We start from the raw sequence: 15,005 nt of genomic DNA, 5'->3' as shown, positions 1-15,005 counted from the left end.
AAGACTGAAGAAGTATTAGTCGACTAGGTGTTTTATTGTTCCTTCCTCGTAAGTGCCTTCATGTCCCTTCTTCTTCATGTGCCTTGTCCGTTCTGAACGTTGACAATTAACATGGCTATTCTAATTTTGTTTACGAAAGATCTGAATAGTTCGGCACATGACAATCCGAACCATTGCGCAAGTTTTGTAGCCACGAGTGTCTCCTCCCTAGTACTCCATATCCTTACTAATATAATATACCTATTCGTTTATTTGAATATGTAATAATCTGTACATTTTGTCCATCCGTGTAGCATTACTTTGCCAAGTCGTCTCCGTTATTTTAGCCTGTTTTTCAGTTGTGCCATTAGGTTTTTGGTTTTACATTTTTTGTCTTTTATTAATTGTTGTTGACTGCTATTCCATATCCATCTTTCTCCGTCTATGCAAATCCATCTTACTTTATGGAAAATCGTTAGTGCAATGCTCCATTTCCTCGACTATTATAAACTTCGTTTATATTAATCAAGTTAACATCTTGAGCGGTTCTTAGTATCGAATGTGTGTCCATGCCTTACCAGTCCCTTATGTTCTTCAGCCAGGAGCATTTTCTTCTCCCTGGACCTCTTCTTCCTTCCATTATGAGTCGTAAAAAGTTGTATCTTTCTCCTCTGTAAATATGTCCTAGATCAGAGGTCACCAATTGGCGGACCGCGGTCCGCATCCGGACCGTGGGCTAGTTTTGTGCGGACCGCCATTAAAATAAGAATATTATTAGATTTTAGGTTGCCAAGTATCTAAATTGAAATTTGTACATTAAATTTCAATATTCTTATACGTAGTCGCGGTTTATTTCAATACAGGGTGTTTCATTGGGAAAGTAACATACGTTAACTATAGAAAGAGGACACTTAGGCGGTCTCAAAAATACCATACTTAATGGGTCTCACTCCATTAATAACATAGATACTGGGTGTTTTATCTATTTTGCCATTTTCTTATTTGGTTCATAACTTTTTAACCACACCGTATATTTATTTTATATTTGGTACGCAAATATCCTTTCAGATGTACAATAAATTAATTTATTTACAAATGTAAAAAATCCAGGCCCGGATTAAAAAATATTATAAAAATGTTTCGACCCAAAAACAACACCCTGTACATTAAATTTTTTTAAAACGAATTTTTTAGTTGAAAAGAGGATGAAAAACTAAATTTAGTGGTATACTTTGAATTTTCGGCAAAATGATTTTTCTGGTCAAATTTTGAATTTAAATTCTGAAATTATGTGAATTGCGAGAGCTCTAAGTAGAAAAAAAATTAAATATAACTTACAACTTGTTAACCGCACTGTATATTTATTTTATATTTAACACGCGAATATTCTTTTAGGTGTGCAATCAAATATTCTATTTACAATTATAAAAAATCCAGGTCTGGATTAAAAAATATTGTAAAAATGTTTCGACCCCAAAAACACCCTGTATATTAATTTTTTTTAAAATGGATATTTTAGTTGAAAAGAGGATAAAAAACTAAATTTAGTGGTGTACGTTGAATTTTCGGCAAAATGATTTTTCTGGTCAAATTTTGAATTTGAATTCTGAAATTATGTATGTGAATTGCGAGAGCTCTAAGTAGAAAAAAAAATTAAATACAACTTACAACTTGTTAACCGCACTGTATATTTATTTTATATTTAACACGCGAATATTCTTTTAGGTGTCCAATCAATTTTTTTATTTACAATTATAAAAAATCCAGGTCTGGATTAAAAAATATTGTAAAATGTTCCGGCCCAAAAACACACCCTGTATATTAAATTTTTTTAAAATGGATTTTTCATTTGAAAAGATGATGAAAAACTAAATTTAGTGGTATACTTTGAATTTTCGGCAAAATGATTTTTCTGATAAAATTTTGAATTTGAATTCTGAAATTATGTCAATTGCGAGAGCTCTAAGTAGAAAAAATTAAAATGAGACTTAATTTTAATTAATACTATTATTTAATCTAAATTGGTAAAATGTTAAAACATTTCAGTGTTTTTTTATTATCTGTGACAAATAGTTTATGGCGAATATTCATCTTTAAATAATGAATAAATAATAAAGAGTCAATAAAGAATACATCACTTTAATCAACAAAGTATCTAAAAATTATAACAAAACAGAGAAAATGTGCAGTAAACTATTCAAAACTAAAGTACTTATTCACAATTACCACCATCAAAAATCATTGTTATGTGTCAAAATGTTAATATTTTACCAATTTAGATTAAATAATGGTATTAATTTAAAATTAAATCATATTTTAATTTTTTTTACTTTAAGCTTCGTAATTCACATAATTTCAGAATTCAAATTCAAAATTTTTCCAGAAAAATTATTTTGCCGAAAATTCAAAGTGTACCAATAAATTCAGTTTTTCAGCCACTTTTCAAATGCAAAATCCATTTTAAAAAAATTTAATATACAGGATGTTTTTTTTGGTCGGAACATTTATACAATATTTTTTAATCCGGACCTGGATTTTTTTATTTGTAAATAAATTAATTGATTGGACACCTAAAAGAATATTCGTGTGTTAAATATAAAATGAATATACAGTGCGGTTGACAAGTTGTAACCTGTATTTCAATTTTTTTCTACTTAGAGCTCTCGAAATTCACATAATTTCAGAATTTAAATTCAAAATTTGACCAGAAAAATCATTTTGCCAAAAATTCAAAGTATACCACTAAATTTAGTTTTTCATCCTCTTTTCAACTGAAAAATCCATTTTAAAAAAAATTATTGTACATGGTGTTGTTTTTGGGTTGGAATAATTTTCCAAATTTTTTTAATCCTGACCTGGATTTTTACAATTATAAATAATTTAATTTATTGTACACCTTAAACGATATTTGCGTGCCAAATATAAAATAAATATACAGTGTGGTTAAAAAGTTATGAACCAATTAAGAAAATGGCAAAATAGATAAAACACTCAGTATCTTTGTTATTAATGGAGTAAGACCCATTAAGTATGGTATTTTTGAGACCGCCTAAGTATCCTCTTTCTGCAGTTAACGTATGTTACTTTCCCAATGAAACACCCTGTATAGACCGTTGTTTTTTAATTGTTAATTAGACGCCTCTACTCGACTTTAAAGCAGCCGCCCTTTATGGTGCGTCTCTGTATGTGCGATACGTATTATACGTACTTATGTGAAAAATTCCCAATAAATACTTGACATTTATTAAAAATTTATTATTAACATATAACATACATATTATTGTCAATGTGCTAATTACATAAGCTAATAAAAACAACGATCCAAACTGAAATAAGCCCCGAATACTCATCAGAATATTGAGATTTAATGTTTGAACTTCAATTTAGGCACTTAACAACCGCAAAAATAATAATTTACACATAAATTTTCAAGCTTCGAAAATGCTTATTTTCGCATTTTTCATATTTTAAATCATATAAAACTCAAAATCTATCAAGTTTTGAGAAAAATGACAAGATCTTTTTTGTTAGGATGACTCCAAAATGCTAAAAACATATTTTCGTGGACAAAAAAGGTGATGTTTTGGATATGTGAAACAAAATTGTTAAATAATTTATGCCCAAAAATTTTGCACGCCACATGAACCAGACACATGTAGCATGAAATCCGGACCCCGGAAGTGTCATAGGTTGTCTGAACGGACCCTCAGGGAATCTAATTGGTGACCCCTGTCCTAGATAACTAGTTTTCTCTTTTTTACAATATTTAGGAGTTCTCTTTCAGTCCCCATTCTTCTCATCACGTGCTCTGTCCAAGAAGTCTTCAGCATACTTCGAAAAACCCATATCTTAAAGCATACTTGTAATTCCGACGTTTCCACTATGTATAGCAATATGGAATAAATGAATGTTTTTACAAATTGGTATCGGATATCCAATGATAAGGTAGTTTATTAGGAATTTTTTCATTCTTTGAAAAGCAGACCTAGCATATTCTATACGAGCACGTATTTCAACCTCGTGGTCAAGATCATTTGTTATCCAGCAACCAAGATACTGGAATCTTTGTACTGGTTCTATCTGTTTGTTATAGATACGAATATTAATGTCGGCATTTGGTACACGTGTAACAGCCATTACTTTTGTTTTATTTGTGTTTATGTTCAGCCCCCAGCCATCTCCCTCTCTGATTATGACATTTAAAAGTTGTTGCAAACCCTCAGCACTGCCCGCAAGAATAACGGCGTCGTCTGCGTATCTTAAAGGTACGATTCCAAACAAGACCGCAACCGCAGACCGCAGCGACAGACCTACTAGTTCATATGGTTTCTTATGAGCTGTATGTCGAGTAGAGCGGCACTGTCGCCACCGCACGCAGAACGTCGCCACCGCAGACCGCAGTACTGCACCAGAACCAGAACCAGTAGTGTCGCCGACCGCAGAGCGACAACACGTATTTTTGCTGTTTCCAAATTGACTGAAAAGTGAAAAGAATTTAATTTCTTTTGAAAATGAGTAAGTATTTCAAGTGAAGAAGAAGAGCAATTAATTAATTGTATAGCAAAATATTTAGTTATTTACGACGCAAGCTTCCTTCAAATTGTCTATTTTTAAATAAAGGCCTAGTTTTTCTTTTATAATACAAAAGTAAAAGATCGTCATCTTCCATCAAAAGATATAACATTAATTCATCGCTGTTCATTGCGTCTGACATCCTACTTATACTTTTAATATTATACTTTTATAAATTCTCATAGTGCAATGTTGTTGTCTAGACTTCAAACAGGCATACGACTCAGTCAAAAGGAACAAACTGTACTATATATTGGCTGAATTGGCAATACCACACAAGCTAATAAGACTCAATAAAGCCACAATGGATGAAACTCAGGCATGTGTACAAATACAAAACCACCGGAAAGACTTTTTCAAAATTTCGCAGGGACTAAAGCAGGGAGATGGGCTGGCCCCAACATTGTGTAACCTGGTACTGGAGTATGCGGTTAGGCAAATGCAAAATGGACGAGAAAACTTACTGACCAACCGAACGGTTCAATTGGCCGCTTATTCCGATGATGTTAATATTATGAGTAGAACATCAAAAGGAGCACAGGAAACATAGGCAGAGTTAAAAACACAAACAAAAATGCTAGGTCTTGAAATTAACACAGAAAAAACAAAAATAATGACTCAGACGAGAAGAAATATAGTCCCACAAAACATTATACATGAAGATGACATTGAAACGGTTGGAAAGTTTACATACCTGGGAGTAGAAATATATGCCGACGGATCAGAAGATGGAGAAATACGGAAGAGAATAACGTAGGCAAACAGAGCTTGTTTTGCCCTTTCCCATATATTTCGGTCTAAAAGTGTCCACCGAGATACAAAGATGAGAATCTATAAAACTTTAATTCGACCAATAATATGCTATTGTGAAAATTGCAAAATATTGCCTGGGTCCTGAAAGAAACTTCCAAAAACAAACTCGACACATTCGAAAGGAAAGTATTGAGGAGAATTTAATACTAGGACCTCTGAGGGAAAACGGAATATTCAGAAGTCGATACAACAACGAACTTTATCAACTTTATAGAGAAGCACCCCTGTCAGACTTCATTAGAATACAAAGATTGCAATGGGCCGGACATGTAATAAGAATGGGAGAGGATAGGCAACCAAAAAGAGCACTGAATACTAGAATGCAGGGAAAGGGTTTACTGTAAAGAGACCGAAATCATTAGACCGAAAGCAGTAGACCGAACTCATTAGACCGAAAAGCACTTTACCGAAACCTCACTAGACCGAACAGCAGAAGACCGAAAAGCAGTTCTTTTTACTTGTCGCAGTAAAAGAGATAAGACTAATGTAATTACAACTAAATGTTATTTGGATATTTGGATGGTTATTATAAACAGTTAAAATGGTGTTAACGTCATCTAACCTTAATTTATTTTTACCTTCACTAATTTGTTTAACGGATGAAAATTATTTCATATCAGACTGTACAGAGTAACAATTTACACAGTCTATATATAAAATAATACAAAAAAAAATACAATAAACAAAAAGAAAGATATACAAAATCTTAGCATAATTTACTGCAAACTGTTTAAATTTATTTACCATTTCGGTCTAATGAGGTTTCGGTAAAGTGCTTTTCGGTCTAATGTGTTCGGTCTACTGCTTTCGGTCTAATTGTCGTGTACCAGGGAAAGAGACCGGTTGGAAAGCCAAGAAAGCGCTGGGAAGACACAGTAAACAGCGACGCACAAGCCCTTTTAGGAGTCCGTGTATGGAGAAGAGCAGCCACAGACAAGCAAGGGTGGAGGCAAAGGCTAAATTTGGGCTGTAGTGCCGTAGAAGAAGAAGAATGTTGTTGTCGCTATTTTGTAGATGTAGTGCAGTTCTGCTCGGAATTGGTCTGACCGCAGACGGCACTGTCGCTGCAGTCTGCAGTCACTTTCGGAATCGTATCTTAAAGGGACGTCGCCACCGCAGTGCTGCACCAGACAGAACCAGTAGTGTCGCCGACCGCAGAGCGACAACACGTATTTTTGCTGTTTCCAAATTGACTGAAAAGTAAAAAGAATTAAATTTCTTTTGAAAATGAGTATTTCAAATGAAGAAGAAGAGCAGTTAATTAATTTTGTAGCAAAATATTCAGTTATTTACGACGCAAGTTTCCTTCAAACTGTCTATTTTTAAATAGAGACCTAGTTGACTTCCTTTTTCTTTTATAAAGCAAAAGTAAAAGATCGTCGTCATCTTCTTCCATCAAAAGATATAACATAAACTCATCGTTGTTCATTGTGTGTGACATCCTACTTATGACTTTATGACTTTTAATATTATACTATTATAAAGGGCCTAGCGGTAAGATGGTGAAAAGTGCCCCCAGCTCGATTTAAATTCCATATAGGCCACTTTTTAGCACATATAGAGGAACTCACTTTCTGAAATTTTTAGCCCCCTAGGTGGTCACGTGACCCCCCTAGAGCCTAATTAGCCTTTTTATGTTTTTATTTTTTATCTCAGTCGCATCAAGAGCTAGCCAAAAACTTTATTTAAAAAAGTTGTAAGTTTCAAAAAGAGCTATATGAAAAGAATTTTTTTAATTTTTTTGGCGGGAAATTCGAATTTTTAGAACAATTTTAAACTTTTAAATAACTCTGAAAAAAAAAACTAAGACACAAGTTTTTACCGAAAATCAATTATAATGTGTATTTTTGCACAATCTTTCACCCTGAATTTTTTCAGATTTTTAAAATTGGTGAAACGTACCTTTAAAAATAAAAAACCGCATTTTTTCGGTTTTTTTTTTCGTCTTTTGATACCTACAATTTTATACATATTTTTCAAAAAAGGTAACACTGTCACTAGAATAGGTAAAAAACTGAAAACTAATTGGGGTTTGCTTAAAAAAAATTTTGTAACGCCATCCATTTTCAAGATACAGGGCGTTGAAAAAAACCAAATTTTACACATTTTTTACGATTTTGCTAAAACTACTGGCAACATTGTAATAAAACTTGGCGGGATTTAAGAGGTAGTTATTGTGCATGTTTTGACATACAATTAAGGATTTGATATTCATCATTGGCGCGCATAGGGGTAATGGTCTGAACTTTTTAAAGAATAAAGATAGTACGCCACTGACATATTTCAAATTAGCAATCGTTTTTGAATTCCTCGTTCAATTTGTGACAAAAAATGTATCTTCTTATTTTTTCATACGACGCGCCATTTTTATTCAAAAAATAAAAAATCTTAACCTTTACAAAGTATTCGAACTTCTAATTTAGTAGTTTCTACATACATCTACATAATAAACTCGTATTATATCCATTATCAAAATTAATTCAAATACTTTGGAAGCGTTAAGATATTTTATTTTTTGCAGCAAAACGGCGCGTCGCATGGAAAATGAGAAGATCGATTTTTTATTGCAAATTGAACGAGGAATTCAAAAATGATTGTTAATTTGAAATATGTCAGTGGCGTACTATCTTTTTTTCTTTGAAAAGTTCAGACCATTACCCCTATGCGCGCCAATGATGAATATCAAATCCTTAATTGTATGTCAAAACATGCACAATAACTACCTCTTAAAACCTGCCAAGTTTTATTACAATGTTGCCAGTAGTTTCGGCAAAATCGTAAAAAATATGTAAAATTTTGTTTTTTTCAACGCCCTGTATCTTGAAAATGGATGGTGTTACAAAAAATTTTTATTAAGCAAACCCCAATTATTTTTCAGTTTTTTACCTATTCTAGTGACAGTGTTAAATTTTTTGAAAAATATGTATAAAATTGTATCAAAAAACGAAAAAAAAAACAAAAAAATGTGGTTTTTTATTTTTAAAGGTACGTTTCACCAACTTTAAAAATCTGAAAAAATTCAGGGTGAAAGATTGTGCAAAAATACACATTATAATTGATTTTCGTAAAAACGAGTGTCTTAGTTTTTTTTTCAGAGTTATTTAAAAGTTTAACATTGTTCTAAAAATTCGAATTTCCCGCCAAAAAAATTTAAAAAAATTTTTTCATATAGATCTTTTTGAAACTTACAACTTCTTTCAATAAAGTTTTTGGCTAGCTCTTGATGCGGCTGAGATAAAAAATAAAAACCTAAAAAGCCTATATAGGCTCTAGGGGGGTCACGTGACCACCTAGGGGGCTAAAAATTTCAGAAAGTGAGTTCCTCTATAGGTGCTAAAAAGTGGCCTATATGGAATTTAAATCGAGCTGGGGGCACTTTTCACCATCTTACCCGGCTAGGCCCTTTCCACCGTGCAATGCTGTTGCCGCTAGCATGTAGATGCAGTGCAGTTGATGCAGTTCTGCTCGGAATTGGTCTGACCGCAGACGACACTGTCGTTGTAGTCTGTGGTTTGCAGTCTGCAGCCACTTTCGGAATTGTAACTTAAGTTACGTACGTATTCTCCGTTGATTTTAATTCCTTCTTCAATATTTTCGAGGGCATTTTGAAAGATATTTTCGGAATATATATTAAATATTAGTGGAAAAAGTACACAGCCCTGGCGAACTCCTCTTTTTATTGACATTTATTACTTATAGTTTGGAAATAAAACTAATAACGGTTGAAACAGTATATATTAATCTCAGTATTCGAATCAAATATAATAACATGAAATTTTATAATGCATATTTAAGTTGAATATACGAGAGAAACTTGTATTATCTTCAAAAATACATAAGTAATACTTCTTAATACTTATAAAAGACACATAATCGTAAAATACATAACAATTACAGTTAATATGAGAAAAACTGCAATAATAGAGGTAGTAATCCAAAGTCTATCTTCAGAATCTTCAACTACTTTTTCCACTGGTCCTTTGCCGAAAATCTTTCTATTTTTTGTGTAGGGAATGATGCCTATCATTAACCCTGAGATTACCATCCAAATTGCCGCCTGGTAAAAGGCTTGTTGCCAACTGTTGGTGACATCATATAGATGACCTAAAAATAAAATGTTTATTATAAAAATAATAAGAATAATAATTTAGTATACACTTCGGACTTAACAAGTCCGTGTTTTAAATACAGAGTGAGTTTTATGTATGGAAACCCTCAATTATCTCGGAAACGGCTTGCACAATTTTTATAAACTTTGGTGAATAGGGGTTTCCTAATCCGGTCGATATTATAGTGATTATTTCATTCATAGGAAAATCTGACCAATAGAAAGCTACATAAATCTAAATTAAATCGATAATTTTTGATAATTTCCCGTCGTCAAGTATATTACGTCAGATGCCCTTCGTTGCTACGAAAAAATACATTCAGTGACATTAATGACAATTAATGTTTTAAAAATTATAAAAGTCATGACTTTCAACCGTCAAATTAATATTTATAACAACTGTGTGTTTAATTGTACTAATTTGTACTTACATAAATAAATTACAATAAAAGTTTGGTGTTGAATAGTTTTATTCATGAAATAATCGCAACAAATTGCACTCGATCTCTAAAATTAATGTACAATTTTAGAGCTCTTGTGCAATTACTACTGATAACTACATTGTTTTCAGATCATCCGTTTTTCTGAAAATCTAATTAACTTTCTTATTTCAAATGGAACACCCTGTATATTTTTGCGTTTTGAAGTCCTTAAGAAATACTGATTATTTTTCATGTTATATTTCCTATACCTAAATGCCATAGTTTCGGAGCTACATTTATTAAAAAAACAATTTTTAAACAAATTGTAAAAATCCATTTTTCGGCCCGTGTACGACATTATTTTACGTTCTTTGGATCATTGGGAACAAAAAAGGTCTGTGTAATGTTTCTCTAAAGCTAATCGTTTTCGAGTTATAAACAATTTAAAACTGAAAAAATTGAATAATGACGATTTTCAAGGTTCAAAAACACAAATAAAAAATATTATCTTTGAAACTGCTGTACACAAATTCAAGTTCAAGCCTTATTTTATCAGTTACCAAACACAAATAAAAAATATTATCTTTGAAACTGCTGTACACAAATTCAAGTTCAAGCCTTATTTTATCAGTTACCAATAAGTAATTTGAGCTTGTTTCATTCATGCACTTCATTAACAATTATTAAAAAGCCATGTTTTAGAATAAAGTGTGCCAAAAAATGTTATAGCGAGCCCCTAGATGAAGAGTTTAGTTTGAATTTGCGTACTCTGCAGTTACAAAAATAATATTTTTTATTTGTGCTTTTGAACCTTGAAAATCGTCATTATTCGATTTTTTTCAGTTTTAAATTGTTTATAACTCGAAAACGATTAATTTTAGAGAAAAATTACAAGACCTTTTTTGTTCCCAATGATCCAAAGAACCTAAAATAATGTCTACACGGACCGAAAAAAATTATTTTTATAATTTGTCTGATTTTTTTTTAATAAATGTAGCAATAACTCCGAAACTGTGGCATTTAGGTGTAGGGAATATAACATGAAAAATAATCAGAATTTCTTAAGCACTTCAAAACGCAAAAATTATACAGGGTGTTTCATTTGAAATAAGAAAGTTCATTAGATTTCCAGAAAAACGGAAGATCTGACAACAATGTACTTATCACTATAATATCGGCTGCATTAGAAAATACCTACCCACCAAAATATATAAAAATCGTTAAGCCGTTTCTGAGATAATTAAGGGTATCCATACATAAAACTCACTCTGTATAGTCAGAGGAAAAGTACAGCCCGGAGGATTCGATATGCAAAATGACCAGAAAAATCGAGGCCTTTGGTGAAAACGATACTATGTACAAATATCTTGGAGTAAAGCAAGCGCGAAGAATTGACCATAAACAAATGAAAACAGCGATAACTACTGAGTTTATACGAAGGGTAAAACAGCTGCTTCGTTCACACCTTAACAGTAGAAATTTGTTTAAGGCACTAAACGCTTACGCATGTTCCGCGCTTAGTTATTCATTTGGCATTGTTAAGTGGACAAAAACGGACATAGAGAATCTTCAGCGAAAAGTAAGAACACACCTCACAAAGGCACAAAAACACCATCCTCGAAGTGCAGTAGAAAGAACAACATTACCACGGAATTTAGGAGGAAGAGGACTTATGGATGTAGGTGAGCAATTAGATAAACAAATTGCTAATTTAAGAACTTATTTTCAGATGCAGGCTGAGACATCTACTCTACATCGAGCCATTTGCACAGTAGATGACACCACACCGATCAAACTGAGGGAACCATAAATGCGCATAAACCACCTTACAAAAGACGAAAAAAATGCGCACCTGAATGGGTAAACCTCTGCACGGCGGCATCCCAATAAGGTCAGCCAATACTATGTCGACAATACAGCGCCGAACTATTGGTTGGCATCAGGAAAGATGTTCCCTGAAACAGAAGGTTCATTACTGGCCATTCAGGAATCAGGTTATACCAAGCAAAAACTACCGAAATATACCGTCAAAGACCCTCAGGTCCAAAACTACAAATGCCGATGTGGATGTCAAGCCCAAAAAACCATCCAATATCTTACAGGGGGCTTCCAGGCATTTACTGCAACTGAATACAAGGAACGGCATGACTTCATCAAGAGATAGCTATCAAACTGGGGCTTCTCCATACGGACCATCTCCCATATTATCAATATGTTCCTGAGAGTATGCTTGAGAATGACTACAAGCTATACTGGGACCGCACTGTACTCACAGACCAAACAGTGGCACATAATAGACCAGATCTCGTACTAGTTAATAAATTAACAAGACACACAACATTAATTGATTGGCGATACCTAATAACACTAATCTACTAAATTTACTGAAAAGATCACCAAATACAGAGATCTGGAAATTCAAATACGAAGACAATGGAGAATACAAAATACCCAGACGATACCTATTATTATGTCTACTACTGGAGTCATTCCAAAGAACCTCCTCGAAAGCATGAAAAGGCTGGGGCTAAATGAACATCTTTACAAGACCATGCAGAAAGCTGTACTACTCTCGACGGCCGGATGTGTACTAAAATTTTTGGGAGATACTTCAGCATATAAAGTCACCTAGGGCTCGATAACACGGAAAGAGTCCCACCAGAGCTCAATCCTTTTGATACCGTAGGTATCTGGGATGAGTCAATTTTCGCCTTAGAGGGAGTGAGACGCGTATTGTTAAGACATCAGATTGCTCTTTTTGCTTGTATAATTCTGGAAGTAATTTCTTTGTCTTCAGTTCCAGTTTTATCAAATGTTATTCCTAGATATTTATAATCTTGACAGAGATTATTGATTATTTTCCGTAAGATGAATATCGTTCTCTTCTGTACCAACACATAAATACTTGGTTTTATGGATAGTAACGTCCAATTCCCATCTTGAATATTCCTCGACCAACTTACGCATCATATATTCTATGCCCTCCCTGTCGTTTGCTATTACGACCTGGTCGTCCGCGAACTGGAACCTGTAGAGGATGTATTGTTTAGCTCGATACCCATTCGATTTACTTTCCTCTTCCAACCTTTAAGTGCTGCTGCAACGTAGACTTTAAACAGGGTCGGAGATACGGAACATCCTTCTCTAAGCCCCTTAGTTACTGGAAAGCTGTTGGTGAGTTTCTTATCTTTACCCGTGAACGTGATCCTGCATATAGATTTTTTAATGCTTTGGTGAGAATGTAGCTTACTGGTGAAGAATGTAAAACTTCCCACCTCTTATCTAAGGGTATGTTATCATAAGCTTTTTGTAAGTCATCGAATGTCAGGTGCACTTATCCGTTTCTATTTGTTTTCTTTTTCTCTGTAATTTGTTTTAAACTAAATACGTTGTCTGTACAGGAGCCGCCAGCTCTAAAGCCCCCTTGTTCTTCTTCTTCATACTGGCTGTATTCGAGCAGGTAGCGGGTAGGAACTCCTTTTTGGAAAGTGAATCAATTCTGCCTTTTGCAGATTCCAGGTGTTTCCTGATCCGGGAAACTAGTACTTGCTAAGGGTCCCTTGTCCAGGATCACGGATGAAGTCCACAACGGCATCCAGGGCGGAGAAGAAGGTCTTCACAACGATCTGGAGGGCGGAGGTGGCAGCCCCACGGTTTTAGGGAACATATAAAATCGAGGGGAAGAACCCTCTACAGAAAATCCTGGTCCTCCAAGTTAGGGGTTCAGTCGTTGGAATAGTTCTCCTGCACTAGGAAAAACACAACATATCAAAAAACCCAAACCATGCCTCAGAAATGTTAACATAAAATACCATTCAGAAAGACGTTTGTGTGTAGTGGTTGTAGAAAAAAAATAACTTACCGGCGTATGGAGGACCCAACAAAAGACCAATGCCCATACACATTAACTGCAAACCATATGCAGTTGTAAACCGATCTAAGGGAACCAGCTCCACAATAATTCCCGGGGTGAAGGAGTATGTGCTGGCCACAAAAACTCCAAATAACGCTGCACATAATTCGATCATTATAAAACTGTTCGTGAAAAACATCAAACCAGCACAAGAGACTCCGGTGAGTACTAAGCACATTGCGTATGTTTTTGTAATACTCATCCACGGTTGATCACCTGCCCAACCCAGAAAAATCTGAAACAGAAGAAGCATTTGATGGAAATATATATTATACATAATAAAGAAATTATTACCAATTATAGCTACTATTTCTAATATATTGTCACAAATGAAGATGTGTACACAAAAAGTTCGAAAAACACTTGAAAAGCTGAAGCACAGAAAAGCTTCAGGTAAGGACGGCATGAAATATTGTGGAGCAGCAATGACAGAACAATTAACAACAATAATTAACAAAATCATAAAACAATAAAATAACGGAAGAATAAAGAATTAAGCGAACTAATTTTACTATTCAAAAAAAGAGATAAAAGGCAGCCAGAAAACTACAGACGTATCAACTTGTTAAATACTACCCTAAAACAACTAAAATTCTACAAGAACTTGAAGTTCAGCAGATGGACAACACGGTTTTCGTACTGGAAGATCATGTACAGATACAATATTCGTCATAAAACAAATTACTGAGAAATTACTAGAGTATAATAGACCAGCATTTCTATGTCTGATTGTTTTGAAGAAAGCATTTGACAGAGTAAGACTCAAAGGATGTAATCCATCTTCTGTATAATAGTGAAGTCCCCCTATATATCATAAAAACTATTGGAAACATCTACCAAAACAACAAAATGGAAGTCAGAATAGATGGACAACTTACAGAACCTATAGACATAGGCAGTGGAATAAGGCAGGGAGACTCATAGAGTCCTATGCTCTTCAATCAATTTAATCATGGATGAAATCTAAAACGTCAACAAAGGAACAGGATACAGAATGGGAAACAAAGAGGTAAAAATACTCTGTTGCAAAAGTAAGAGCAAAAGAATTCAATATAACAATTTCATCCCAGAAAACTAAAACAATAGTAATCAGTAAAGAACCAATCAGATGTAAAATAGAAATTGATAATTGATGGTGTCAGTATTGAACAAGTAATGGAAACAAAATACCTTGGACTTACATTGTTAAGCCGCGGAG

At 33.8% G+C, this 15,005-nt stretch overlaps 1 protein-coding gene across 4 annotated transcripts in view; it reads right to left on the bottom strand.

The window, feature by feature from the left end:
- Positions 1–9,084: 9,084 nt before the first annotated feature.
- The window catches only part of LOC114332190 (monocarboxylate transporter 9), an 81,216-nt gene continuing 75,295 nt past the window's right edge, over positions 9,085–15,005 (bottom strand). For all 4 annotated transcript variants that reach the window (XM_050657548.1, XM_050657546.1, XM_050657547.1 and 1 more), the window contains 2 exons: positions 13,757–14,042; positions 9,085–9,468 (listed from right to left, as the gene is read on the bottom strand). In XM_050657548.1, the coding sequence (XP_050513505.1) occupies positions 9,221–9,468; positions 13,757–14,042 (534 nt within the window). In that variant the 3' untranslated portion in view covers positions 9,085–9,220. The remainder of the gene's footprint in view (positions 9,469–13,756; positions 14,043–15,005) is intronic.

The sequence above is a fragment of the Diabrotica virgifera genome, chromosome 8 (genome assembly GCF_917563875.1).
Source record: "Diabrotica virgifera virgifera chromosome 8, PGI_DIABVI_V3a".
Taxonomy (NCBI): Eukaryota; Metazoa; Arthropoda; class Insecta; order Coleoptera; family Chrysomelidae; genus Diabrotica; species Diabrotica virgifera.
The sequence above is the reverse complement of the archived record's forward strand: the minus strand, read 5'-3'. Positions and strand labels throughout refer to the sequence as shown.